This window comes from Chiloscyllium plagiosum, unplaced genomic scaffold (assembly GCF_037043375.1).
Source record: "Chiloscyllium plagiosum isolate Xiang-an unplaced genomic scaffold, Cpla_swu_hap1 HiC_scaffold_17, whole genome shotgun sequence".
In the NCBI taxonomy this organism is placed as follows: Eukaryota; Metazoa; Chordata; class Chondrichthyes; order Orectolobiformes; family Hemiscylliidae; genus Chiloscyllium; species Chiloscyllium plagiosum.
In genome coordinates, this window is record NW_028270155.1 from 30566585 (window position 1) to 30592876 (window position 26292).

General features: G+C 39.3%; 1 protein-coding gene across 2 annotated transcripts in view; it reads left to right on the plus strand.

Moving 5' to 3' along the window:
• Nucleotides 1–13149, plus strand: part of chst6 (carbohydrate sulfotransferase 6) — a 72818-nt gene extending 59669 nt beyond the window's left edge. For both annotated transcript variants that reach the window (XM_087995770.1, XM_043706722.2), the window contains exon 2: nucleotides 10588–13149. In XM_087995770.1, coding sequence (XP_087851896.1) covers nucleotides 10588–11805 — 1218 coding nt within the window. In that variant the 3' untranslated portion in view covers nucleotides 11806–13149. The remainder of the gene's footprint in view (nucleotides 1–10587) is intronic.
• The last annotated feature ends 13143 nt before the right edge of the window (nucleotides 13150–26292 follow it).

Here is a 26292-nt window from a genome sequence, read left to right on the forward strand (position 1 = left end):
ACATGTCAACCTGGGATAGTGGTCAGGGAGCAAGGTGGAATCAATGGAAAGGGAAAGGAATTTGACATTGGCCTAATGACACCATTTAGTCTTTTTGATTTCAACTTAAGAGAATTCTAGAACTGGATACTAAACAAACAGTACCAACACAGAGGCAGTGGAAGGGTCAAGAATGATGATAATTGAGTGGGGTCAATATTATCAGTACACATACAGAAACTGACCATGCATCTTTGGAAGCAGATTGTAGATGAGTGATGAGGATTGATCTTTGGGGTACATCAGCCATAATAATGAGGAAAATAGTAAATAACCCATTTTAAGATGGGCTGTGCATGCAATTGGTAAGAATGGAATTAAATAAGGGCAGTCTTGCTAACCTCAGTATCAAAGGAGAGGCATTGAAGAACTGTGGTATTATTAAGGATAAGAACACATCAAGATGGAATAGCAGACTGTTTTCACTATTCTACTTCTTGTTATATATTGGTAACCCCACAGTGCCAAACTTTACTACAGACAACAGTCTGCAAAAAAGTTGTTTTTAGCTTTTAGCAGCAAGTATGTGACTAAAGCAGATACTTTGAATTGCATTTTGCAGTGTTGTATTTTGTGTGAGATCTCTTATCATAGCATCTTGAAAATCCAATGTGCTTTTTGAACTCCACACTAGTCAAAGCCCCTGAATGGCCTAGTAAGCCAATCATATCAAGAGCAATTAGGCAGGGCCAATAAAGGCTGATAAAACTAGTGAACTAATGAACAAAGAAAGAAAATAAAAGTTCATGGTATAATGTTCAAAAAGGCCTTTTCCCAATGCAATCTATGATACAATCTTTTAAGATATTGGACTCTAATGTGGTGAGTGAAAATAAATAATGTTTCCTTTTTTTGATGAGCTTGTGCAGGTATATGAATGGGAGGAGTTTAGAGGGATATGGGCCAAGTGCTGGCAAATGGCACTAGATTAGGTTCGGATATCTGGTCGGCATGGACAAGTTGAACCAAAGGGTCTGTTTCTGTGCTGTATATCTCTATGACTCTATAATTCATTGTAATACACAAATTATGAGGAAATTCTTAAAACATTATCTCCAGCAGTGCACATACCTAATAGCTGCCCAGCTAGGGCTTAGCAGAAATGCGGTGATAAACATGCAGTAGAAACTCTACATGATGTAATCATAGTCAAAAATTGTGGCACTGGAAAAGCACAGCTGTTCAGGCAACATCCGAGGAGCAGGACAGTTGACGTTTCGAGCATAAGCTCTTTAGCAGAACTAATGGAGAGCTTATGCTTGAAACTTTGATTTCCTGCTCCTTGGATGCTGCCTGACCAGCTGTGCTATTCCAGCACCACACCTTTTGACTCTGATCTCCAGCATCTGCCATCCTCACATTCTCCATGATGCAATCATAATCAAAGTATTAGTGATAAACAACTAGTGTCACTTTGGAATTAACAAAGATAAAATATAGAAAAGTTAGCAGGAATTTAACTTTTGTATGTTTCTGTATGCTATAAATGAACAACCTCCTGTGATTATAAAACACAGCAATATGTACCATCACCTAATCTCCCATAATCAACATCTTACAGTTCAGGTACCGCTGACCAAAAGCTTAAATGAGTGAACCATATAAAACCATTGGCGGTAAGAGCAGGACAAAAGCTGGTTATTCTTGTCAAATGACCCTCCTGAAAACTGCTTAAATCCTCCCCTACTAAAGAATAGTATTGCTGAATCAGATGGAGTACCTGCCACAAGATTGGATAGCTGCAGCCAAATCAACATTCAAAATCTTGATTGCATCCAAGATCAAGCTGTTTATTCAAGTCGTGCTCTTTGTGGATTCAACCTATCCCTCCTAAGATGACACTCAGTAATTGTGGAGAGCATTACCTTCATTGCTGTAGCTTATTACTTCAAAAGTACCTCCCTGCGATCCCCACCACATGGAAGAACAGCATCACCTGCAAATTTATCTTCAAGTCCAACACCATCCTGACTTGGAAACATTTATCTGTCCTTCATTGCTTTTGGAAAATATCCTGGAATTCCCTACCAAATGACATTGTGAGAAAATTATCATGACAAGGACTGCAGCACTTCACAGGTCTTTCATTACCTTCCTATTTTCCATGTCATACACCCATAGAAGTGGAAAATGTATGGTACAGAGAGAGAGAGACAATTCAGTCTAAGATTTGACCTGAATGATTCGGTCTAATTGATTTTTGATGTTGATCTCTAACCTTGGAGGTTACAGTACTTCAAATGCATATTCAAGTGTTCCAGACTCAAACAAACAATCTCTGTGTGGAATTATTTTTTGACGTCCATATCCCTCTCCCATCCTGCTGCCAAATCCTTTAAATTGATGTACTCTGGCTATTGAGCTCTCTTAAGGAAAACAGATCCTTCCTATCCATTTTATCTATTATAGCTTTTTAATCCTCCATTAAGTCTCTTTTCAGCCACTTCCATTATAAAGAAAATAACCTATATTGCAAGATTGAATAAAATAAACTTATGTTAAAATATTAACATTTTACAAGCTCTAATGAAAAGTGAGATAAACACTTATGAAAATTTTAATGATAAAAATCTTTTATTAAATCTGTACTTGCTTTAGTGTCTAACAGGTGTTTCAATGTTAATTCTAAAACTTATTTGTTCTAAATTCCTTACCCTGTGAATGACATAAAAAATTCAAACCCTCCTCCCTTACTCAGTAACTGATATATTATTGAGATATGTTGCTGGATTATATAATTGTATGTATACATTGAGTTGTCATTAATGATTCTTATTTCCTCATTAAAATTTCTACTCAGTTTCTTGCAAAATTCTGGTCCATAGCTGTCCTTATCAACTGGAAAATAATATGCAGCGCAATATATGCAATGTGCCCAATTTTGCAATATATATCAGTACCATCTAATCACTTGAAATCATCTCATTTTTCTCAACATGACAAGAGAAAATTGGCTAAATATTTCAGAGCTTTCTCTAATAAAAGTTATATTGCGGCTGTATGTGTATGAGAAAGAGGTGCATTATCTATGTTAGATATGACAGAGAACTGCACACCTGTGACAATTTTTCATTTATCTTCATAGTCCAAATAAAATGTTAATTATTATTCTCAATGAAAAAAATTAAATTATGTCTTTCAGAATTAGAGTTTCAGGTTGTGTTTCTTAGAAAATTATTTGAATAGAACCTAAATGATAAATTTGAGTACAAGTTCAACTCGATGTTGAAGACTGATCATTAACTACAAATTTTGATTTTGAAATTGCATTGAAAGAAGAAAAACAAAATCAAATGTCCTCTTATGTAAATGTACAATTTGTAAGGATTCCTTTGTCTGGCTTCAAGTTGATGAGTTAGGCACTGATTACTTGTGTGAAACTTTTCTATATGTTAATTCACTAACCAGACTTTTTGAACTAACTTCTAAAAGAGTTTGATTGACAGTAAGACAGTCCATTCATACACAGAGCTTGTTGCAGGCTCAGTCCTATCTATTGAGTTACCGAGAGACGCAATGATCTCTGATTGAATTTTGTCATTTTAAAGTATAAGAAGACATATTTTAAAGCAGCCCTGTGTTTACTTACAGACCTTGAGAAGCTAAGTAGTGACATAATGTGAATTCTGCATATTTGTTTATGCAGTTGAGTGATACATATGTATATTAAGGACATCATCTGTATATATTATTTACAATTGTAGCAATAAATCATGAAATATTTAATTTAATATCTGCAAATAGCACTTAGAAATTCACTAGTGAGGGATGCCAGATCAAGGACTAACTTCCTCAAATTATCAAGACTTCAACCACCTTCCATTTCTTCTCAGCTGACAATTCCCAGGGATCTACCAGTGAATCACATTCTACCTGCAGTTCTGCCAGACATTTTTTTCTCCCCCCAAACAGTACTTCTGAGCGATAGCACACTACTCACAGTATTGTTTCCTTGTGCTACTGGTGCCTGAGGCCATCCCAATGTTCCTGATCATAGTCATGATTCGGAGATGCCGGTGTTGAACTGGGGTGTACAAAGTTAAAAATCACACAACACCAGGTTATAGTCCAACAGGTTTAATTGGAAGCACACTAGCTTTCAGAGCGACGCTCCTCCTCCTCACCACCACCACACCCTTCTGTCATATTTCAAAATAGTAGTGACCTACCTCCTTGGTATATTTCAAAGTAATTTTGTTGTTTTCCTTTGTCATTAGGAAGGTAAAGGATAAAAATTAAGTTCAGTTCTAAATGAATATCTGCTATTGATGTCTTACAACGTTTCTCACAATCAATCAATTTTTTTTAAACAAAAAGGATTGTTAATATCAGGCACAATGAAGAATCAGTTTTAAGGGTAGTTTTATGATTTTGGAGCATTTGTAATTAGGAGGAGGACTGAGGAATACAGCATAGTATCTCAATTTGAACTGTAATTTGAGCATGGTCTCACATTTAAATCAACCATTGACGCAGCCTCCTCAAATTCCTTGAACTCACCCAACCTTGGGAACTATACCCCTCCCCTTCTATCACATTCTCCTCCAGAGCCTTTGTGATCACTAAAATTCCATGTCATCTTTCTTCAGGCTTCATTCTTGAGTCACTCCAATCATCCCATTTCTCAGTATTAAATGACTCTCAAAATCACAAATGATAAAAGAAGACTATCCCTCTGGTCTTTCTCAATCTGTAGGCTTTCAAATGGTTGACCGTACAATATTACAATTCTCTCTTCTGTCATCCAACAAAGTGGGAGTCCACTCACCTAGTTCCATTCTTATCTATGATTTGCCAGTTAATCACTTGTAATTTCACTGTTACGCCCCTGCCCCCCACCCCCCCACTGAGCCCCAAGGACCTGTCCTTGAACTTCTTATATTTTTGCACTTATATGCTATGCCTCAGCAAAATCATTCAAAAGCATGATGTTAGTTTTCACACGTACACCAACAGCACTCAGCTATACCTCACCATCATCTCTCACAATTCCTTTGCTCTCACTAAATTGTCAGACTAATGATCCAATGCCCAATAGGATAAATTTCTTTCCAATTATATATTGGAAAGGCTGAAGCTATAGTTATTTTGCCATCAGTCCAAATTCCATTCCACAACTACCAACCCTATATTTTCTTGGCAACCGACCATTTAACCCTGAGATGAGCTTAAGATTGTCTGTTTTCAACTCCATAACATTACTTGAATTCATCCTATCTCAGCTCATATGCTGCTGAAACTGTTTTGTCTTTATCATCATGAGAACATGACTATTGAGCACACTTTTGGTTGGTATTTCTACCCTCTGTAAACTTGAGATAAAGCAAAACTCTGCTGCCTAGTTCTTAACATTCATCTATTACCCATATATTTGCACATCTACATTGGTTTTTCTTTGCTCCTACAAGGGATGTAGACATTACATGGCTTTGCTGCTCCCCACCTCTGTAATCTCCCCCACCATCATAATCCTCCGAGATATCTGTACTCATTTAATTCTGTTCTCTTAAGCATCCCCAATTTCAATTGTTCTAGTGATCATGTCTTTAGCTGTCGAAGTCCGAAGATTCAGAAATACTTCTGTACGCCTCTCTCACCCTTATCTTTCCTTTAAGCCACTCCTTAAAAACCACATTCTCTGGCTTGATATCTCATTATGTTTCATAACACTCCTGTAAATTGACTTTAAAGTTCTAACTCTGGAATTTACAGAGCCCTTGACATTTTAGAACTGCAATCAGTATCAATCTCTTTCCATCTCAGTATTTTGCAACCGATTATTTCAAAAGATCAGAAAAGTCATTCTTTCAATCTCTGATCATCACATGGCTGTTTCATTCAGAGGATAAAAATCATGTTGTTGAAACAGTAAAATACTTTAAATTGTCGAGAGATTTAAAAAGCATTCTAGTAGAGTGAATAAATCCCCAGGACCTGATCAGGTGTACCCGAGAATTCTGTGGGAAGAGAGAGAAGTGATTGCTGGGCCTTGTGCTGAGATATTTGTATCATCGATAGTCACAGGTGAGGTGCCGGAAGACTGGAGGTTGGCAAATGTGGAGCCACTGTTTAAGAAGGGCAGTAAAGACAAGCCAGGAAACTATAGACCGATGAGCCTGACCTCGGTGGTGGGCAAGTTGTTGGAGGGAATCCTGAGGGACAGGATGTACATGTATTTGGAAAGGCAAGGACTGGTTCAGGATAGTCAACATGGCTTTGTGCCTGGGCAATCATGTCTCACAAACTTGATTGAGTTTTTTGAAGAAGTAACAAAGAAGATTGATGAGGGCAGAGCCATAGATGTGATCTATATGGACTTCAGTAAGGTGTTCGACAAGGTTCCCCATGGGAGACTGATTAGCAAGCTTAGATCTCATGGAATACAGGGAGAACTAGCCATTTGGATACAGAACTGGCTCAAAGGTAGAAGACAGAGGGTGGTGGTGGAGGGTTGTTTTTCAGACTGGAGGTCTGTTTTTCAGATTGGTGCTGGGTCCTCTACTTTTTGTCATTTACATAAATGATTTGGATGCGAGCATAAGAGGTACAGTTAGTAAGTTTGCAGATGACACCAAATTTGGAGGTGTAGTGGACAGCGAAGAGGGTTACTTCGGATTACAACAGGATCTGGACCAGATGGCTCAATGGGCTGAGAAGTGGCAGATGGAGTTTAATTCAGATAAATGCGAGGTGCTGCATTTTGGGAAAGCAAATCTTAACAGGACTTATGCACTTAATGGTAAGGTCCTAGGGAGTGTTGCTGAACAAAGAGACCTTGGAGTGCAGGTTCATAGCTCCTTGAAAGTGGAGTCGCAGGTAGATAGGATAGTGAAGAAGGTGTTTGGTATGTTTTCCTTTATTGGTCAGAGTATTGAGTACAGGAGTTGAGTACACATGTTGTGGCTGTACAGGACACTGGTTAGGCCATTGTTGGAATATTGCATGCAATTCTGGTCTCCTTCCTATCGGAAATATGTTGTGAAACATGAAAGGGTTCAGAAAAGATTTACAAGGATGTTGCCAGGGTTGGAGGATCTGAGTTACAGGGAGAGGCTGAACAGGCTGGGGCTGTTTTCCCTGGAGCATCGGAGGCTGAGGGGTGACCTTATAGAGGTTTACAAAATTATGAGGGGCATGGATAGGATAAATAGACAAAGTATTTTCCCTGGGGTTGGGGAATCCAGAACTAGAGGGCATAGGTTTAGAGTGAGAGGGGAAAGATATAAAAGAGACCTAAGGGGCAACTTTTTCACGCAGAGGGTGGTATGTGTATGGAATGTGCTGCCAGAGGAAATGGTGGGGGCTGGTACAATTGCAACATTTAAGAGGCATTTGGATGGGTATATGAATAGGATGGGTTTGGAGGGATATGGGCTGGGTGCTGGCAGGTGTGTCTAGATTGGGTTGGGATATCTGGTCGGCATGGACGGGTTCGACTGAAGGGTCTGTTTCTATGCTGTACATCTGTATGACTCTATGATGAATGGGCAGGTGTACATATTTACAAGAACTGAATCATTACTATATGTGAAATTAACAAAATGTTCCTGAAACCAAGCCCTATTGATTGAGCTATGAATGGCTCGTTGGCCAATAGTGGAGGCACTGCCTATAAATTTTCATTCATTAATATTAAAGGATAGAAAGTCATTAACAGTAGTTCACACTGTTTCTGAGTGAAGAACACAATGTTGCACAAAGTTCAGCACTATTTGTGACTCCTCAGATCCTGAAGTAGTCCATGTCCAAATACAATAAGACGTGGATATTATCCAGGTTTGGGATGACAAGTGACAAGTAATATTCATGCCACACAAATGCCAGGCAATGACCATCTCCAATAAGAGATCATCTAATCATTGCCCCTTGACATTCATTAAAAATACCATCACTGAATCCCCCACTGTCAACATCCTGGGGGTTACCATTGACCAGAAACCAAACTGGACTCGTCATATAAATAAAGTGGCTATGAAAGCAGGTCACAGGCAAGGAATACGGTGGTGAGTAACTCATCTCCAGACTCCTCAAAGACTATCCATCATCTACAAGGCACAAGTCTTATGCAACAGTGTGTACTGTCCACAAGATGCATTGCAAAAATTCACAAAGATTCTTAGGCAGCATCTTCCAAACCCACAATCACTTCCATCCAGAAGGGCAACAGATACACAGGAATACCACTAACTAAAAGTTCTCCTCCATGACACACACAATTGTGACTTGGAATTATTGCCATTCCTTTTTAGTGTTGCTGGGTAAAAATCCTGGAATTCTCTACAAAAGTATATGGACTGCAGTGGTTCAAGAAGTGGAGGTGCCAGCGTTTGACTGGGGTGGACATAGTTAAAATTCACATGACACCAGGTTATAGTTCAACAGGTTTATTAGCTTTCAGAGTGCTGCTCCTTTATCAGGTAGTTAATGGAGTATGACTATAGGACACAGAATTTACAGCAAAAGATCATAGTGTCATACATTGATGTGATATATTGAGCAAACCTCGGTTGCTGTTAAGTTTTTCATCTTTTAGTTTTTTAATTCATTAATATGTAAATCCCAGAACTTCTTTGAAGTCACATTCCTAAGATAATGTAAGGCTTTATTTTAGAAAGGTGACATCTCAGCTCAAACAGTGCATTAAAGGTGTGAGGTTAGAGTCTGTATGTATTCCAGTCTTACCTGACAAAGGAACAGCGCTCCAAAAGCTTAGTGTTTCCAAATAAACCTGTTGGACTATTACCTGGTGTCATGTGATTTTTAAAGTGGTTCAAGAAGGCAGCTCACCATCACCTTCTCAAGAGCAAGTAAGGATGGGAATAAATGCAGGCTAGCCAGTGATGCCCATGTCCCACCAGTGAATAAAAAAAATCCCTGCATGCAAGGTAATGGCAAGAATCTTCAGAAAAATGTTGCCTACTGTGATATTTTGCTGCTGAAGTAAACTAGCTTTTTCAAGGCTATAAGTTCTTACAGCATGAGGATCGACAGGATGACATTTCCTATTACCTGGGTGGAGATGTATCTGTCTTCAATATCCACCTCTGTGTTTAGCAAGACTTGTGAGGTCAGTGGAGTTTGTGTTAGTGGGATGCTCAACAAATCTTTCATGCTCTTCACCTTCCATAAGTGGATAAAACTTCTAAGAAAAAGCTTCAGGATAGGGAAGAGGTTGGAGAAGAGTTGTACCCACCCCAAAGAAAACTGAAATTGCTTCCATGGTTTTTTTTTAAAAGGGTGCTGATGCAATCCTGGCTTCAATCCCCGATGTATCCACAATCCATGATGTGTCCCAGCAATCTATTTTCATTACCCATGATAGACTGTAACTCTATAAAACCCCTAGAAATAGGAGGTGCACTGCTCAGAGTTCACTCCTGAAGTGATAACCATGAGACCACTGACGTGAAAATTGATTCTTCTGACCCAACTTATGATTAGGTGAATTGATAAAAAGATCACTTGAGAAACTGCAGAAGTGGGCAGAACTGCAGATATTTTGGATTGCAGTACAATTCCGATCAAACCTTTGTCTCCATTTGCTTCTTTTTACCTTTCCCTCAGATATGACACTGAAACATTGATTTTTTTTAACATCCCAATGCTTGTGGGATTATAAAAAATAAAGCTTCAAACTTCAATTATAGCCTCAACTTTAATCCATTCAATCCTGATTTTATTGGTGCTGGGAAGGTTCAGATGACCAATCTGCTTTCATAAGGCTCTGTGCCTCATATTGTAACTTCACTTTAAATACAACGCGATACCTGGCATCAAATGGAGATGAGAATGATTGATTGTGTTGAGGGGTAAGTGCTTTTCCATCACTGCTTGTGGATCAGTGGGAGCAGCGATATGTTTCCTTAATTAATCCTGAAGCTAACTTGTTTTTTTTCCTGTGATTGACACCCTCCACTCAAAAATTTACTGACCTCCAACTCTGCCCCTGACACTCACTACAAGCCCCACTCAGTTGTAGGAAAATATGTGAGGTTGGGATGATAAAGTAGGGATTCTTTGCCTGACATGGAGTTGGATTTGTTAATCTGGCTGGTTCCAGGCAAGAAACCTGAAACGGTATGGATACTGCAGAGTTAAATTCCACAATTCCCAGCCCTCACCACTTCCAATCTGGTCTGAAAATTCAGCACCTGCAAAAACCACATCTGTATATCCCAAGTGTAAATTCTGGTCTTTGAATTTTGTTAGGCAGGCAAAATATGTATCAATAATAATTGTTTTGTAGGTGCTATTACCTGTAAGAAACCTCATACCTGCTGCAAATGTTGGAACATTAATAGATGGAAAATCTTGATCTTGTCATTTCCGCTTGAGTGCAGCTGCCACATGGTTCCCCTATCTGAATGTCCTGTGGGATTAAATCCAATAAGTATTGCCTCAACCAAGGAAATAAAACTCTGAAGATGATGTTTTGATCTTCGTACTTTGTGAATCTTGCTTTTCTATCTTATCAATCATCTTATAATTGCGTGGATTTGTGATTGTATAGGTTTGATGAAACCTTAAATATGTTCTTCTATTTTACAGATCAGTACCACATTAGCAACCATCGCTATGGTGAGGCTAACGTTTGTAACTACAAGCATTGCTGTATTTGTGGCTATTCAGACATTTGCTTTAATCGTCATCTACTCCAGACAAAAAGTTCAAATATCTGTGTCTGATAACCAGAATAACAAGGTTCACATTCTCATTCTTTCTTCCTGGAGGTCAGGTTCTTCCTTTGTGGGGCAAGTATTTAGTCAGCACCCTGATGTTTTTTACTTAATGGAGCCTGCCTGGCACGTGTGGGTAAATATGTATCAAAACAATGCAAAGGTCTTGCAAATGGCTGTTCGAGACCTTATACGATCTACATTCTTGTGTGATATGTCAGTATTTAATGCCTACATGGGTGAAAACAGACGCGTGTCTGATTTGTTCCAGTGGGAAGTCAGCAGAGCTCTCTGCTCACCCCCTACATGTGACTATTATAAAAGAACAGATCTCAGCAATGATGAAACATGTAAGAAACATTGCAATATGTCCAAATTTTTTAAAATGGAAGAAGCATGCAAAACGTACAATTATATTGTTATCAAAGAAGTGAGATTTTTTGAGTTAATGCCACTGTTTCCTCTTCTCGCCGATCCCTCACTGAACCTCAAAATCATCCACCTTGTTAGAGACCCTAGGGCTGTCATGAAATCTCGTGGTAAATCATTATCTGCACTGATGCGAGACAATGGAATTGTTATGGGTGCTAATGGTAAACCCATTGAAAAAGACAAAGCTGAAGCATCAAATTACGAAGTCATGAAAGAAGTTTGCAGAAGTCACATACAGATTCATGAGGCAGCAACCAAGCAAGCTCCAGACTTTCTAAAACAACGCTACATGATGGTGAGGTATGAAGATCTAGTAAGAGATCCACTGAATGAGATATCAACAATGTATAAATTTACGGGCTTAACTTTTACTCCAAAACTTAGGTCTTGGATATATAACATCACACATGGAGAAGGAGCTGGATCAGCATTCAAAATAACATCTCGGAATGCTAAAAGCATATCACAGGCATGGAGGACTGAGGTGCCATTTGAAAAGGTTTTAAAAGTACAGGATATCTGTCGGGGAGCCATGAATATTCTTGGATATCGATTAGTCCAGTCTGAACGTGAACAGAAACTATCATCTCTGGATCTTGTCTTACCACTGAGAGAATACAAATTCAGCTGGTTGAGTTCTGCTGAAGACCCATCTTAAATCATGGATGATTTTTGGACATCAAAGAACTTATTTTATATTGTGATTGTCTGCTGTCTTTGATTTAAAAAAACCCTTCTGAATTTTGTATGAAGTGCACAAGGATTGCTGGATCTTTACACAAAAACTTTTGAGCTGTCATTGCAACATTGCCACTGGCATCAAAAATATGCCAGATCTTTCCATGATATTTTATCTTTTGTGATAAATTAAATTGGTTTCATATTTAGCACTATAGTTAGAAGATATGTACATTAAAAGATGTAATTAATGCCATACTTAGCAGTTAATTTTGCAGTGGGGCTATTTAATTTCTGGGAGGTCAGTGCATCGGTGATAAATTCTTTTTAATATGTTTTATTTTAGTTTAATGAGGACAAATTATTCATTTTAATTTTGGGTGATAGGGGCCAGGAAGTAAAGAAGAAAGACAATCCCATTGGTGTTGTATGGATTGTTCTAGATTAATGAAGTAAACTGTATTTCTGGTAAAAACGGACACATGGGAAATCAGTGGAACATTCACCAGAATATTTTATGTATAAAATGAATGGGCAGAACATTGTGAGAAATGCACCAGTGCTTTCCCATTGTGTACATCCAACTGAAAAATGTCAGTTAGTTATATATTTTACTTTAAACTTTACATTTATATAGGGTTTTATTTTCAAGTAAAGTGTGTGCTGAAACATCAGAAGCATTACAAGACAACTGGCAACAATTCAGAAGAAAAAGCTTTATTGTTCGATTATTCTTTTTGATGTAATCACAATAAGGCACCAAGCTCAGAACAACAGGTCATATTTCTACCTTGGGTAGCCAATGGAAATTGAATAAACTCTCATATTGACACAGCGCAATCAAAGTAAATCTTTCTCTATTTTGTCTAAAAATGAGCTTTAATCTATTTTTGGAAGAAAAATAGATTATAGTGTTATTTCTGTTTTTCATACCCATCATTCTTGTTGACTATCAAAATTGAATAGCAACAGAAATCTTGATATTATCCTTTCCATTGGCTATACTGTACTGGTCAAATTGCTTCAGATCTAATTGGTGCAGGTTCATGAGAGAATTTAATTTTTTAAGCTATTTACATTAAGTTGAACACTAATTGTTCACTGGGTTTTCCCACATCTCTGTACACAGCCAGTCACATGTACTTGCTGAAGCATATACACCCACACAATGGGCAAATTGTTGAGTTCTTGATTTATGATGGTATTGTAGTCACTTGGCACCAGTGTTTCTACAATGTTTGCACTCAGAATTCAGAGTATACCAATTCTTTTTGGCTTACAATTAACAAGTAATTATGAGTAATTAAAAATTTGGGGAAAATGATTTTTTGTCTCTTTGCATGTTATACTGCTGGTTTCAATCTGGATATTTTGTCTGATACCTTAAGCGTTATTCCTTTAAATCTTCTATGAATTGCAATTATGAAGCAGTTAAATGCTTGAAGTAGCACTTGCAAGATAAAACTTATTGATGGTTCTATTAGCAACAAATTGGATTTAAACAGAACTTGTATCACAGAAAAAATTCCAAAGGGGAGAAACAGATGCCTGGGCAAGAGCTAAGGGAGATAACAAAAACAGCAAGATTGACAATATCCAGCTTGGAGTGATAAATGACAAGTAGCATTCATGCCACACAAGAGTCAGGCAATGACCATTTTCAACATGAGAATTAACGATTCTCATTTGGCATACAATAGCTGTACCATCACTGCATCTCCCACAATTAACATCTTGCAGGTTACCATTGACCAGACACTGAACTAGATCAGTCATACAAATACTATAGCTACGACAGCAGTCAGAGACTCGGAATTTTGTAGCAGGTTACTCACCTTCTATTTTCTCAATGCCTTTCCACAACCTACAAGGCACAAGTCAGGAATGTATTAGAATTCTGAAATAAAGTAAAGAATGCTGGAGATCTGAAACAAAGAAATAGCTTGTTAATAGCACGGCTGCCTGACAGCACCAGGGACCTGGGTTTGATTCCAGCCTTGGTTGACAGTCTGTGTGGAGCTTGCACATTCTTCATATCTGCTGGGTTATCTGCAGGCTGCTCTGGTTTTCTTCCACAGTCCATGGTGTGCAAGTTAGGTGGATTGGCCACGCTAAATTGCTCCGTAGTGTGCAGGGATTTATAGGTAAGGTGGATTAGCCATGGGAAATGTGGGGTTATGGTGATAGGGTGAGCCTCTGGGTGGGGTACCCTTCAGAAGGTTGGTGCAGACTTGATGGGCTAAGTGGGCTGTTTCTGGCTAATCCAACATCCCATTTCCTGCATTTTCCCCATAATTCTTGATTAAAAATCTCTCAGCTGTAAATATACACAAGGACTTTGCTCTCAGTGGCAAGGTGTTCCAAAGATTCTTAATCCTCAGAAGAGAAATTCTTTCTCATCTCATCTTAAAATGGAATCCCTTTATTCTGAAACTATGCCCTCTGGTTCTAGACTGTCTGAAAAGGGGATGCAATCTTTCAGCATTTACCCTGTCAAGCCCCTTAAGAGTCCTGTATGTTCGATGAAATCACCTCTCATTTTTTCTGATTCAGTGATAAGTCCTAACCTGTTTTGACAATCCCTCCATACCAGGGATCATTCTTGTGAACCTTCTCTGATCTGCCTCCAATGAAACAAAAGATATTTTTTAAAAAGGGCACCAAAACTGCTTACAGTACTCCAGTTGTGATCTCACCAGCACCTTGTACAATTGCAGTAAGACTTCCCGATTCATATACTATAACCCTTTTGAAATAAGAGCTAACATTCCGTTAGCCTTCCTGATTATCTGCTGTACCTGTGTGCTGGCTTTCTGTGTCTTGTGCACAAGTACCTATCCCACTTCCCCCCCCCCACCAAACTTTTGTGTGGCAGCCTTGTGCAGTTTCTCTCTATTTTAAATAATTCTGACTTTTTTTATTCTCCCTTTCACGTTTTCCCATACTGTAGTTAATTTGACAACATTTTTTCAACTTATTTAATTTCTCAACATTTCTCTGTGAACTATTTGTATTCCTCTCACAATTTGTCTTTCTACATATTTTTGTGTCATCTGCAGATTTGGCTATAGTATATTCACTTCCTTGATCCGCAATATATATTGTAAACAGTCGTGGTCCCAGCACTGATCCTTGTGGAACCCTACTGGTGCCAGGTTGTCAACCTGAAAAAGAACCCTTTATCCCCCACTTGATGATTCCTAACCATTAGCCAATTCATTATCCACATCACTCTTGAACTGAATGTTAATTTTTATCAAGGTTATGATCATGACTCTCTAGGGACCTTTTACCCAGAGGTCTTTTATTAAACCTGCCTCATTACCAATAATGAGATCCAAGGTAGCTTGTTCCCTGGTTGCCTCCATGACATACTACTCGGGGAAGCCATCCCGGATGCACTGTATGAATTTGTTGTTGTAGCTACCCTCTGAACAGTAAAGGAATTAAGAGTTATGATGAGCAGGCAGGTACGTGTAGCTGAGTCCACAAAAAAGTCAGCCATGATCTTATTAAATAGGGGAGCAGGCTTGACAGGCTAGATGGCCTACTCTTACTCCTATTTCTTATGTTCTTATGTTCTTTCCAATTTTATTAACCCAATCAACATGAAGAGTAAAGTCGCTGTCAATTATTGTGTTTTCTTTTTAATGCGTTCTTACTATTTATTGATGGATAGCTTTTCCAACAAAAAGGTTGATGTTTGGGTTCTGAACATTACTTTTGCCATGTCTTAATTTCCTTTTTTTTTACCTGTGCTCAAATGGACTCTACATCATTTGAGCCGAGATTGTCTTTCACAACTGTCATCATTTCATTTCTTACTGACATTGCTAGCTCATCACCTTTTCCATCTCTCTTATCTTTCTGAAAAGTTAAGTATCCCTGAATGTTTGAGTCATACCTCCTTGTGACCATGTTTCCATAATGGCTTGACAGCATTTTGATTTCACTGATCATGGAATCCCTACAATGCACATAGAGGCTATTAGGTTCATTGACTCTGTACCAACCTTCTAAAAAGAGTATCTCACCCTAACTCTACACTTACCATATTAATCCACCAAATCTGCACATTTTTGGACTGTGGGAGGAAACCCATGCAAACATGGGGAAAACATGCAATTTCCACACAGTCGCCCAAGGCTAGAATCAAACCCAAGTCCCTGGTGCTGTGAGTGCTAAATACTTTACCACCTTGCCATCCCAATTTATCTCAACTTGCACTATTAGTTTGTCTAAATTATTTGGAATGATTTGTGCATTTAAATATGACTGTTGTTCTATTATTGAATTTTCTCACTCTTTTATGCTTCCTTGGTAAAATATGACATTCACATATTCTGTCCCTTTTTACGTTTTGGTTACAATCAGCCCCATCACTAACCTGCTATCCTATCTTCTATTATCATTGATTTTCTTATTTTCCATATAGTTGAACCTATCTCCCACTATTTTGTTTAAAGCTCAATATCCATCAATACATGGCTTGGAGAGGGTGGACGCTAGGAAATTGTTTCCGTTAGGCGAGGAGACTAGGACCTGTGGACACAGCCTTAGAATTAGAGGGGGTAAATTCAGAACAGAAATGCGGAGACATTTCTTCAGCCAGAGAGTGGTGGGCCTGTGGAATTCATTGCCGCAGAGTGCAGTGGAGGCTGGGACGCTAAATGTCTTCAAGGCAGAAATTGATAAATTCTTGATGTCACAAGGAATTAAGGGCTATGGGGAGAATGCGGATAAGTGGGGTTGAAATGCCCATCAGCCATGATTGAATGGCAGAGTGGACTCGATGGGCTGAATGGCCTTACTTCCGCTCCTATGTCTTATGGTCTTATCCAGCCCTAGTCATGTGAATCACCAGAACTCTGATCCCAGCATGATTTAGGTGTAGCTTGTCCCATTGAAGCAGCTCTCTTCTTCCCCAGTACTGGTGCCAATGTCCCAATAATTCAAACCTGTTTTACCCACACCAATCTTTGGGACATGCATTTACCTCTTTAATCTGATTGACCCTGGGCCAGTTACTATATGCTCAGGTAGTAATCCAGAGATCATTGCCTTTGTGGTTCTATTTTTTAATTTAGCCTCTAGCTGTTCATATTCCATCAACAGAATCTCTTTCCTCTTTCTAACTGTATCACTGGTACCTACAAAAACTGGATCTTTCCCCTCCCACTCCAAATTTGGGGCGGTATGGTGGCTCAGTGGTTAGCACTGCTGCCTCACAGTGCCAGGGACCCGGGTTCGATTCCATCCTTGGACAACTGTCTGTGTGGAGTTTGCACGTTCTCCCCATGTCTGCGTGGGTTTCCTCCCAGAGTCCACGATGTGCAGGTCAGGTTAATTGGCCCTACTAAATTGTCCATAGTGTTAGGTGCATTAGTCAGAGGGAAATAGGTCTGTGTGGGTTACTCTTCGGAGGGTCAGTGTGGACTTGTTGGGCCGAAGGGCCTGTTTCCACACTGTAGGGAATCTAATCTAATCAAGTTCCCCAGATATTCTGAACCTGGGCACCAGGTAGGTAACACAGCCTTTGGGACTGTCAATCCTGACCACAGAGAACAGTTTTTATTCTGTTAATTATACTATCCCTGATTACAACTGCATTTCTGTTTTCTCCCCACTTTTGAATAGTTTGCTGTACCATGGTGCTATGGTCAGTTTGCTCATTCTCCCTATAGCCCACAAAGGGAGCAAGAATCTCAAACCTGTTAGATAAGTACAAGGGCTAAGGCTACTTCAGCGCCACTTTCCGGATCCCTGTACTTGCCTGGCTATAGCTACACTCTTCTGTTCCTGATCACTGACCAAATTCAAAGTAGATAATCTAAGGGGGTGTGCCTGCATCCTGATACATCCTGGTAACTCTCTCCTTCCTGTTGTGTTGCAATATACAAAGCTCATCAATTCTGAGCTGGAGTTCCTCAAGGAGCCAACACTTCTTCTGTATTATCCAAAATGATGGCTGAAGGATCAGCTTCTGAATTTTCAAATTCTGATTCTTTCTCCAATTATTCATGTTCCACGCCCTGTTTCTTTTACTGTAAGTAAAATTTTCTGCTGGTTTTCCTCACGACGGTAATAACTCTTTAATCTCACTGATTGTTCCTCTGGAATACTCATACAGAATTAGCATAGTTGAATTTCTTTTTAATTTGGTACGGTTCAATGAACCTTGCTTTTCATGGTTCCCCAGAGACAGGTAACAATGCTAACACATTGCCTTTGACAATGATATTTGAAACCTTGACCTTTTTATCTACGATAGTTTTCATTGTTTGTTGAGCAAGGTTCAAATGTTTTTTTGACCTTGATTAGTTTCTCTCAAACACAAAACACAGATAGGAATTTCTCATTAATCAATTTGCATAAACCTCTCACTTCATATCTTGAAATTCCTTTAACCCAATCTTTAGGATATTTATGACAGTCAGTTTTAATCATGGACTTTAAAGCTTTATGCTATCTTTCCAATGCACCTTGCGATTGTGGACCTAAGCAGAAGATGCAAGTTTTTTTTCTTCCCAAACTAGTAATCATTTCTATGAATATTTAAGACGTAAAATTTGAACCCGGAATTAACGGTACTTTAAAAAAAATTCATGCCAGTAAAAGGTGATATAATTTTTCTCCGACTGTACTTGCAAGGAATTTCCTCAAAGGTGTTGCTTCAGGCATAGGGAAACATTAATAATTACGAAAAAAATATTGATTCCTGGATTTAATGATTTACAAGATAGGCAATGGCAAACTTTCAAAGTGTGCATGGTTCATTTCTGTCTGGCGCAAAGATAAAATGGGAAACCACCTGACCATGGCTAACAAAGGAAGTTATGGAAAGTATTAGATTGAGAGGGAGAAGCATAAAAGTTGGCTAAAAACACCAGTAACCTGACCTTGGGAGCAGTGTGGATTCAGCAGAGGAGGACAAAGGGATTAATTAAGAGGGGAGAAACAGAGTACAAGTGTGAGTTTGCAGGAAGCACACAAACTGATTGTTAAAAACTTCTATAAGTATGTGAAGAGATAAATGACTAGTGAAAACAAATGCAAGTCCCTTACAATCAAAACAGGACAAGTTATGATGGGAAACAAAGAGATAGCAGAACAACTAAATATATATCTTAACTATCTTCACAAAAGGAGAAGACAAGTAACGCCCAAAACGTTTTGGAGAACATAAGGTCTAGTGACAAGGAGGAAAAGAAGGAAATCAATAAGTGGTGTTAGGGAAATTGGTGGGATTAAACCTAGAGCCCTACAATCTACACTCCAGAATACTAAAGGAAGTGAATAGTGAATGCATCATCAATGGTCATCTCCAAGATTCTATAGACTGTGAAACAGTTCATATAGACCGAAGGGTAGCTAATGTAACCCCACTATTTAAAAAAGGAAGTTAAGAGAAAATGCGGAATTGTAGACCAGTTAACGTGACTTTAGTAGTGGGGACCAATATAGATTCCATTATGAAAGATTTAACAGTTGAGCACTTGAAAAACATTGACAGGATTGGGCAGGTCAGCATGGATTTTTTTTTCATTCACTTGTGGGATGTGGGTGTTTTTGGCTGGCCAGCATTTATTCAGCATTTTGAAAAGGTGGTGAGCTGCCTTCTTGAACCGCTGCAGTCTGTGTGCTGTAGGTAGCCCCACAATGTTGACAGTGAAAAAATGATGATATGTTTCCAAGTCAGGCTGGCTTGGAGGGAACTTGCAGATGGTGGTGGTGTTCCCATGAACTACTGTCCTTGACCTTCTAGATGGAAGTGATTGTGGGTTTAGAAGACACTATCATACTTGACAAATCTATTGGATTGTTCGACGATGTAATGAGTAGAGTTGATAAGGTGGAGCCAGTGAATATGGTTTACTTCAACTTCCAGAAGGTTTTCTAAAATGCCTGACATAAAATATTAGCATGTAAAATTAGAGGGCATAGGATTGGGGTAGGGTATTGACATAGAGAGAGAACTGGCTGGCAGATAGGAGACAGAGTAGGAATAAATGTGTCATTTTCGAAGTGGCTGCCAATGATTAATGGGATACTGCAGGAATCAGAGCTAGGATACCAGCTAATGGCAATGTGTATGTTAATGATTCAGATGAGGGAACTAAATGTAATAACTCCAAATCTGCATACTATTCAAAGCTGGGTGGTAGGGTTAATCTGAGGATGATGCACAGATGCTTCAGAGTGCTTTGGACAAGTTGAGTGGTTGGACAAATGTGTGACAAATGAACAATGATGTGGATAACTGTGCTGTTATCCAATTTTGTAGCAAAATTAGGAAGTAAACATAACCGAACAGTGATAGATTGGAAAAGGGGAAGGTGCACTGAGACTTGGGTGTTCTTGTACATGAGTCACTGAAAGTAAGCATGTATGTGTAGCAGGTGGTGAAGAAAGAAAATGGTATGTTGGCCTTCATCGTGAAAGGATTTGAGTACAGGAGCAGGGATGTCTTGCTGCAATTGTACAGGACCTTGGTGAAACCATACCTAAAGTACTGTGTGCTGTTTTGATCTCCTTATCTGAAGAAGGATGTTCTGCCAAGGAAGGAGTGCAACAAAAATTTACCACACTGATTGCTGGGATGGCAGGACTGATAAATGAAGAGAAATTAGATTAGTTAGGATTATATTCACTGGAGTTTAGAAGAATGAGAGGGGAGCTCAAAGAAACTCAGAAAATTCTAACAGGATCAAGCATGGTAATGGCAGGAAAAAATGTTGCTTTTGACCAGGGATTCCTGAATCAGGGGATGACAGCCTGAGGATAGGGAGTAGGAGGAGGAGAATTTTTTTCATCTAGAGAGCATTGAGCCTGTGGAGTTCTCTGCGAAGGATAAAGTATTGGATGTTTTCAAGAAGGAGGTAGATATAGTCCTTAGAGCTAAAGGAATTAAAGGATATGAAGAGAAAGTAGAAACAAGATATTGAGTTGATGAGTCCTGATCATTATGAGTGGCGGAGCAGGCCGGGAAGGGCTGAATTGCCAATTCCTCCTCCCATTCCTGGCAGGAGCCCAATGCAACCTAATGAAGATGCTGTTAAATGGTTCTTTGAGAGCTGCTATCAGGGTTAAGGGCACGGGTTTAATTGTTGAATGGGATTTCCTGGCATTCATGGTGACATTTGATTACATCTTTGTGTAATCCTGGCTAATAAAAATGTATTAGTATTTTAGTTTATGTTTTCTTAAGATCTAGTGACCTACCGTTGGGATTCTGTGGGCCACTAATACATTTTGTTACAATACCTAGATGGGATTACAATCTATTTGATGTGGTTTTCATTTCCTAATAGTACGTAGAGTTGTAGAATTTTCATAGCATGGAAAGAGGCATCTATTCTAATCCCAGTTTTGACCCTAGCCCGAAGCCTGTGGCATTTCAAGTGCTCATCTAAATTGTCTTTAGGGTTCAAGCTTCTACAATTCTTTCAGGCAGCGAGTTCCAGATACTCCTAATTCTCTGGGAGAAAGCATTTTTCCCTCAAATCTCCTCTAAACCTCCTGCTTCTTGCCTTGGAACTGTGTGCACTGGATATTAACCCGCTAATAAATGATAACATCTGTCTATCTGCACCAGTCTAAGCCCCTCAGAGCTTTTTGTATCTCAATCGGATTCCTCTCTCAGCCTTCTTTGCTTTAAGGAAAACAACCCCAGCCTATTTAGTCTCTCTTCATGGCTGAAATGCTCCAGCACAGGCAACATCCTGATGAATCTCTTCTGCATCCTCTCTAGTGCAATCATATGCTTCCTGTGGGGTGGTGACCAGAACTGCACACAGTACTCCGGCTGTGGTTTAGTATTATATGCATCTGCTTCATAATCTCCTCCTCATGTATTCATTGCCTTAACTAATAAAAGCAAGTAATCCATATGCCTTCTGAACCATCTTATCCACTTGTCCTGCTGTCTTCAGGAATCTATGGACACACACACGAACGGTCCTACCATTCAATGTGTACCTCCTTGCTTTGTTGATCTTCTTACATCACATCACATCACATCACATCACATCACACTTTTCAGGATTAAATTCCATTTGTCACTGTTTAGCCCATCTAACCAGCTCATCTATATTGTTCTGTAGGCTAAGGCTTTTCTTCTCAACCACCAATTTTTGTCATGTGTGAGTTTAGTGATCCTCCTACATTCATGTCTTGATCACAAATATACACAACAAACGGCAAAGAACTCCACTGGACGCAGCTTTCAGTCGTAAAAACACCCTTCAGAGATCATGCTCTGCTTCTTAGCACTAAGTTAACTTTGGATCTAATTTGCCAAATTACCCTGGACATGTCAAATATCTTACTGAAGTCCATGTAGACTACATAAAATGGTCTACCCTCACCTACATGATCAGTCAACAATTCAATCAAATTTGTTAGACATGATTTCCCCCATGCTGAACTATCCTTGATTAATAAGGAGAAAGTGAAGACTGCAGATGCTGGAGATCAGAGTTGAGAGTGTGGTGCTGTAAAAGCACAGCAGGTCAGGCAGCATCTGGGAGCAGGAGAATTGACATTTGGGGCATAAGCCCTTCATCAGGAAGGGAAGGGACATTCTAGATGAAGGGCTTATGCCTGAAATGTCAATTCGTCTGCTCCTCAGATGCTGCCTGACCTGCTTTGCGTTTCCAGCACCACACTCTCGACTCTATCCTTGATTAATCTTTGTCTTTCCAAATGGAAATTAACTTTTTCCATTAGTTTTCTTACCACAGATGTTAGACTCATTGGCCTGTAGTTTCCTGCTTTATATCTATCTCTCTTCTTGAATACTGGCTTCAGATTAACTGTTCTCCAGTCCTCTGGCATGCCTCATGTGGCCACAGAGGATCTGAAAATTAATAGAGACCCTGCCATCTCCTCCTTTGCCTCCAGTAACATCCTTGGATACCTCTCATCTGGGCCTGGGGATTTATCCATTTGCAAGCCTGTTAAAACCTCCTTCCTCACATACTAATTTATTCAAGTATATCACAGCCCCCTTCCCTGATTTATGTACCTACATCATCCTTCTTTACGGTGAATATAAATGCAACATACTCATTTAAAACTTCACTATGTTTTTATGGCCCCTTACACAATTTGCCATTTTGGCCTTTAATGGGCCCTAATCTCTTTCTGGTTATTCTCTTGTCCTAATACACTTATAAATCACCTTTGAATTTTCTTAACTGTTATCCACCAGTGTTTTTGCACGTTCATTCTTTGCTCTTCTAATTTGTTTAAGAGCACTGTCTGCAGTTTCTATATTCCTCTAGGATATTTGTTTTGTGCCTTTATCAGCTACATAACATTTTCTTGTTCAATCCTGTACATCTCTAGTTATTCAAAGGTTGGCCCACCCTTCAGCTTTACAGGAATACGTTAGCTTTGCACTCTCACTATTACACTTTGGAATGTCTCTCACTATTTTGATGTGGACTTTCCTGCAAGTAACTGCTCCCAATTCACTTTGGCCAGATCCTATCTTATTTAATAAAATGTGGCCATCCCCCAAACCACCAGAACCATTATTTTTGGTCCATCTTTATTAATAATTACCTTATTTCCTAATGAATTGAATTATAGTCACTATTACCAAATGCTTCCGACTGCCACATCTACCACTTGGCCAGCTTTGTTTGCTATAATTAGGTTCAGGACTGCCCCCTCACTTGTTGGAATTTCTAGATGTTGGCTCAAAAACCTCTCCTGGTCACATGTTAAGAATTTCAATCTAAGCTTTTCACATTTTGTCTATCCCAGTTAATATAGGCAATATCATACAATTATCACTGTTATTTTTTCACTACTGAGAATTGCCTAAGATATCCATGTTTCTATCTCTTCTGTCTATTTAGAGATCTCTAGTACACTCCCATCAAAGTACAGTAATTGCCCCATTTTTGGGGAACCTTCTTAAGTGTCAACCCTCCTTTCTGCAGTAATTGGCTCCTTGATCAATATTGTAATACCATCAACCTTTTTTTTAATAGCTATTAGTATTGAAAAAAATTATTTTCCTTCACAAAATTATAAAATTACACAATATATAACGATCTGAGAGTATAACAACAATTACAATAAACTACTACTCTACTCTACAAAACAAATCAAATCTACATTTACTACAACTCAATAAATAATTAAATAAATTACACCTCTCAGCGCAACCCCAAAGCTCCCCATCCTTGGGAGCACTAGTAATTCGACCTGTATTTATTTAAATTCTTCCTCTCAGGGTACACGGCTCGTCAGACCTAATCATCGTGGCTAAACAAAAGTCCTAATTAATATGGCTGGCTAATCTGCTTCTCAATAGTTCAGAAAGGGCCGCCAAGTCTTACAGAAAAGCTCTGTTTTCTGGAACTCCATACTTGCAAGGAAGTCAACAGGGATGTGTTCCATAACTAATCTATGCAACTTTGGCAGGCCAGAGGGGCTCTCCGACACTCAAGTCATCAAAATGTTCTTCCTCGCACAATGAGTGAGAAAGTGAGCCTGCACAGTCACTGCCTTTGCTGTTTGAATTCATGTATCGCTGGACATTGGAGTGCATCTGGGACAATTAACAAAAAGTGAAATCCACAATGATTTGGGAGAGGTCATAGCACAGAAGTAAATAAGTGAACAGTTTAAGTGTGGCCTACAGAAAGTATGCAGTTGTGAGTAGAGTGGGTTCTTTCCTGATTATATGTTTTTTTGAGATATGTCTCTTGATTAAACTTAAAATATAAACCATAACTATTAATTTAATCTGGAGCAGTGTTTTGTAGAGGAATAAGATGGTGTTATTTTCTGGGTCTGTAGATTGTGAAGGAGCAAAAATGGGCTTTAGTAGAGTGATATGTTCTTCTTGTCAGATGTGGGAGTTTAAAGAGAGTTTAAGGGTTACTAAGGATTATATCTGCAATAAATGCTGTTGGTTGTGACTCTTATCAGATCGAATGGATCGTTTGGAGAGACAGAAGCAATGAGGAATTTGCAGTAGTAACAGTATATGATGGATGGCAGTTATAGGAAGGGGGGAATGTCTCAGATACAGTCACATAGATGGGTTAACTTGAGGAAAAGTAAGAGAGGTAGGCAGCTAGTACAGGAGTCTTCTGTGGCTATGCCCATTTCAAACAAGTATGCTGTTTTGGAAAATGTAGGGGGTGTTGGATTCTCAAGGAAACATAGCACGAATAGCCAAGTTTCTGGTATTGAGACTGGCTCTAATGCAACGAGGGGTACGTTGGGTTCCAAGTGATCAATTGTGTTGGGGGATACTCTAATCTGAGGTATAGACAGACATTTCTGTGGCCAGCAGTGATAAATCAGAATGGTGTTGCTTCCCTGGTGCCAGGATCAAATATGTCTCAGAGAGGGTGCAGAATGTTCTCAAGGGGGTGAAGGGCCAGCAAGAGGTCATTGTCCACATTGGCACCAATGATATAGGGAGGAAAAAGGTTGAGATTCTGAAGGGAGATTACAGAGGGTTAGGCAGGAATTTGAAAAGGAGGTCCTTGAGAGTAGTAATATCTGGATTACTCCCAGTGCTATGAGCTAGTGAGGGAAGGAATAGGAGGATAGAGCAGATGAATACATGGCTGATGAGCTGGTGTATGGGAGAAGGATTCACTTTATTGGATCATTGGAATCCCTTTTGAGGGAGAAGTGACCTGTACAAGAAGGACGGATTGCACGTAAATTGGAAGGGGACTAATATACTGGCAGGGAGATTTGCTAGAGCTGTTCGGGAGGATTTAAACTAGTAAGGTGGGGGGGTGGGACCCAGAGAAACAAGTGAGGAAAGAGATCAATTGGAGACTGGTACAGTAGAGAACAGAAGCGAGTCAAACAGTCGAGGCAGGCAGGGACAAGGTAGGACTAATAAATTAAACTGCATTTATTTCAATGCAAGGAGCCTAACAGGGAAGGCAGATGAACTCAGGGCATGGTTAACATGGGACTGGGATATCATAGCAATTATGGAAACATGGCTCAAGGATGGGCAGGACTGGCAGCTTAATATTCCAGGATACAAATGCTACAGGAAGGATAGAAAGGGAGGCAAGAGAGGAGGGAGAATGGCGTTTTTGATAAGGGGTAACATTACAGCTGTGCTGAGGGAATCTTCAGAAATGGGTTAATGAGAATCCAGAGAAAGTATATTTCTGTTCAGCTGAAAGGAAATGCTGGTAGATATGGGGAATGCAGGATGACTAAAGAAATTGAAGGTTTGGTTAAAAAAAAGAAGGAAGCATATGTAAGGTATAGACAGGACAGATCAAGTGAATCCTTAGAAAAGTATAAAAGTAGGAGTATACTTAAGAGGGAAATCAGGAGGGCAAAAAGGGGACATGAGATAGCTTTGGCAAATAGGTTAAGGAGAATTCAAAGGGTTTTACAAACACATTAAGGACAAAAGGGTAACTAGGGAGAGAATAGGGCCCCTCAAAGATCAGCAAGATGGCTT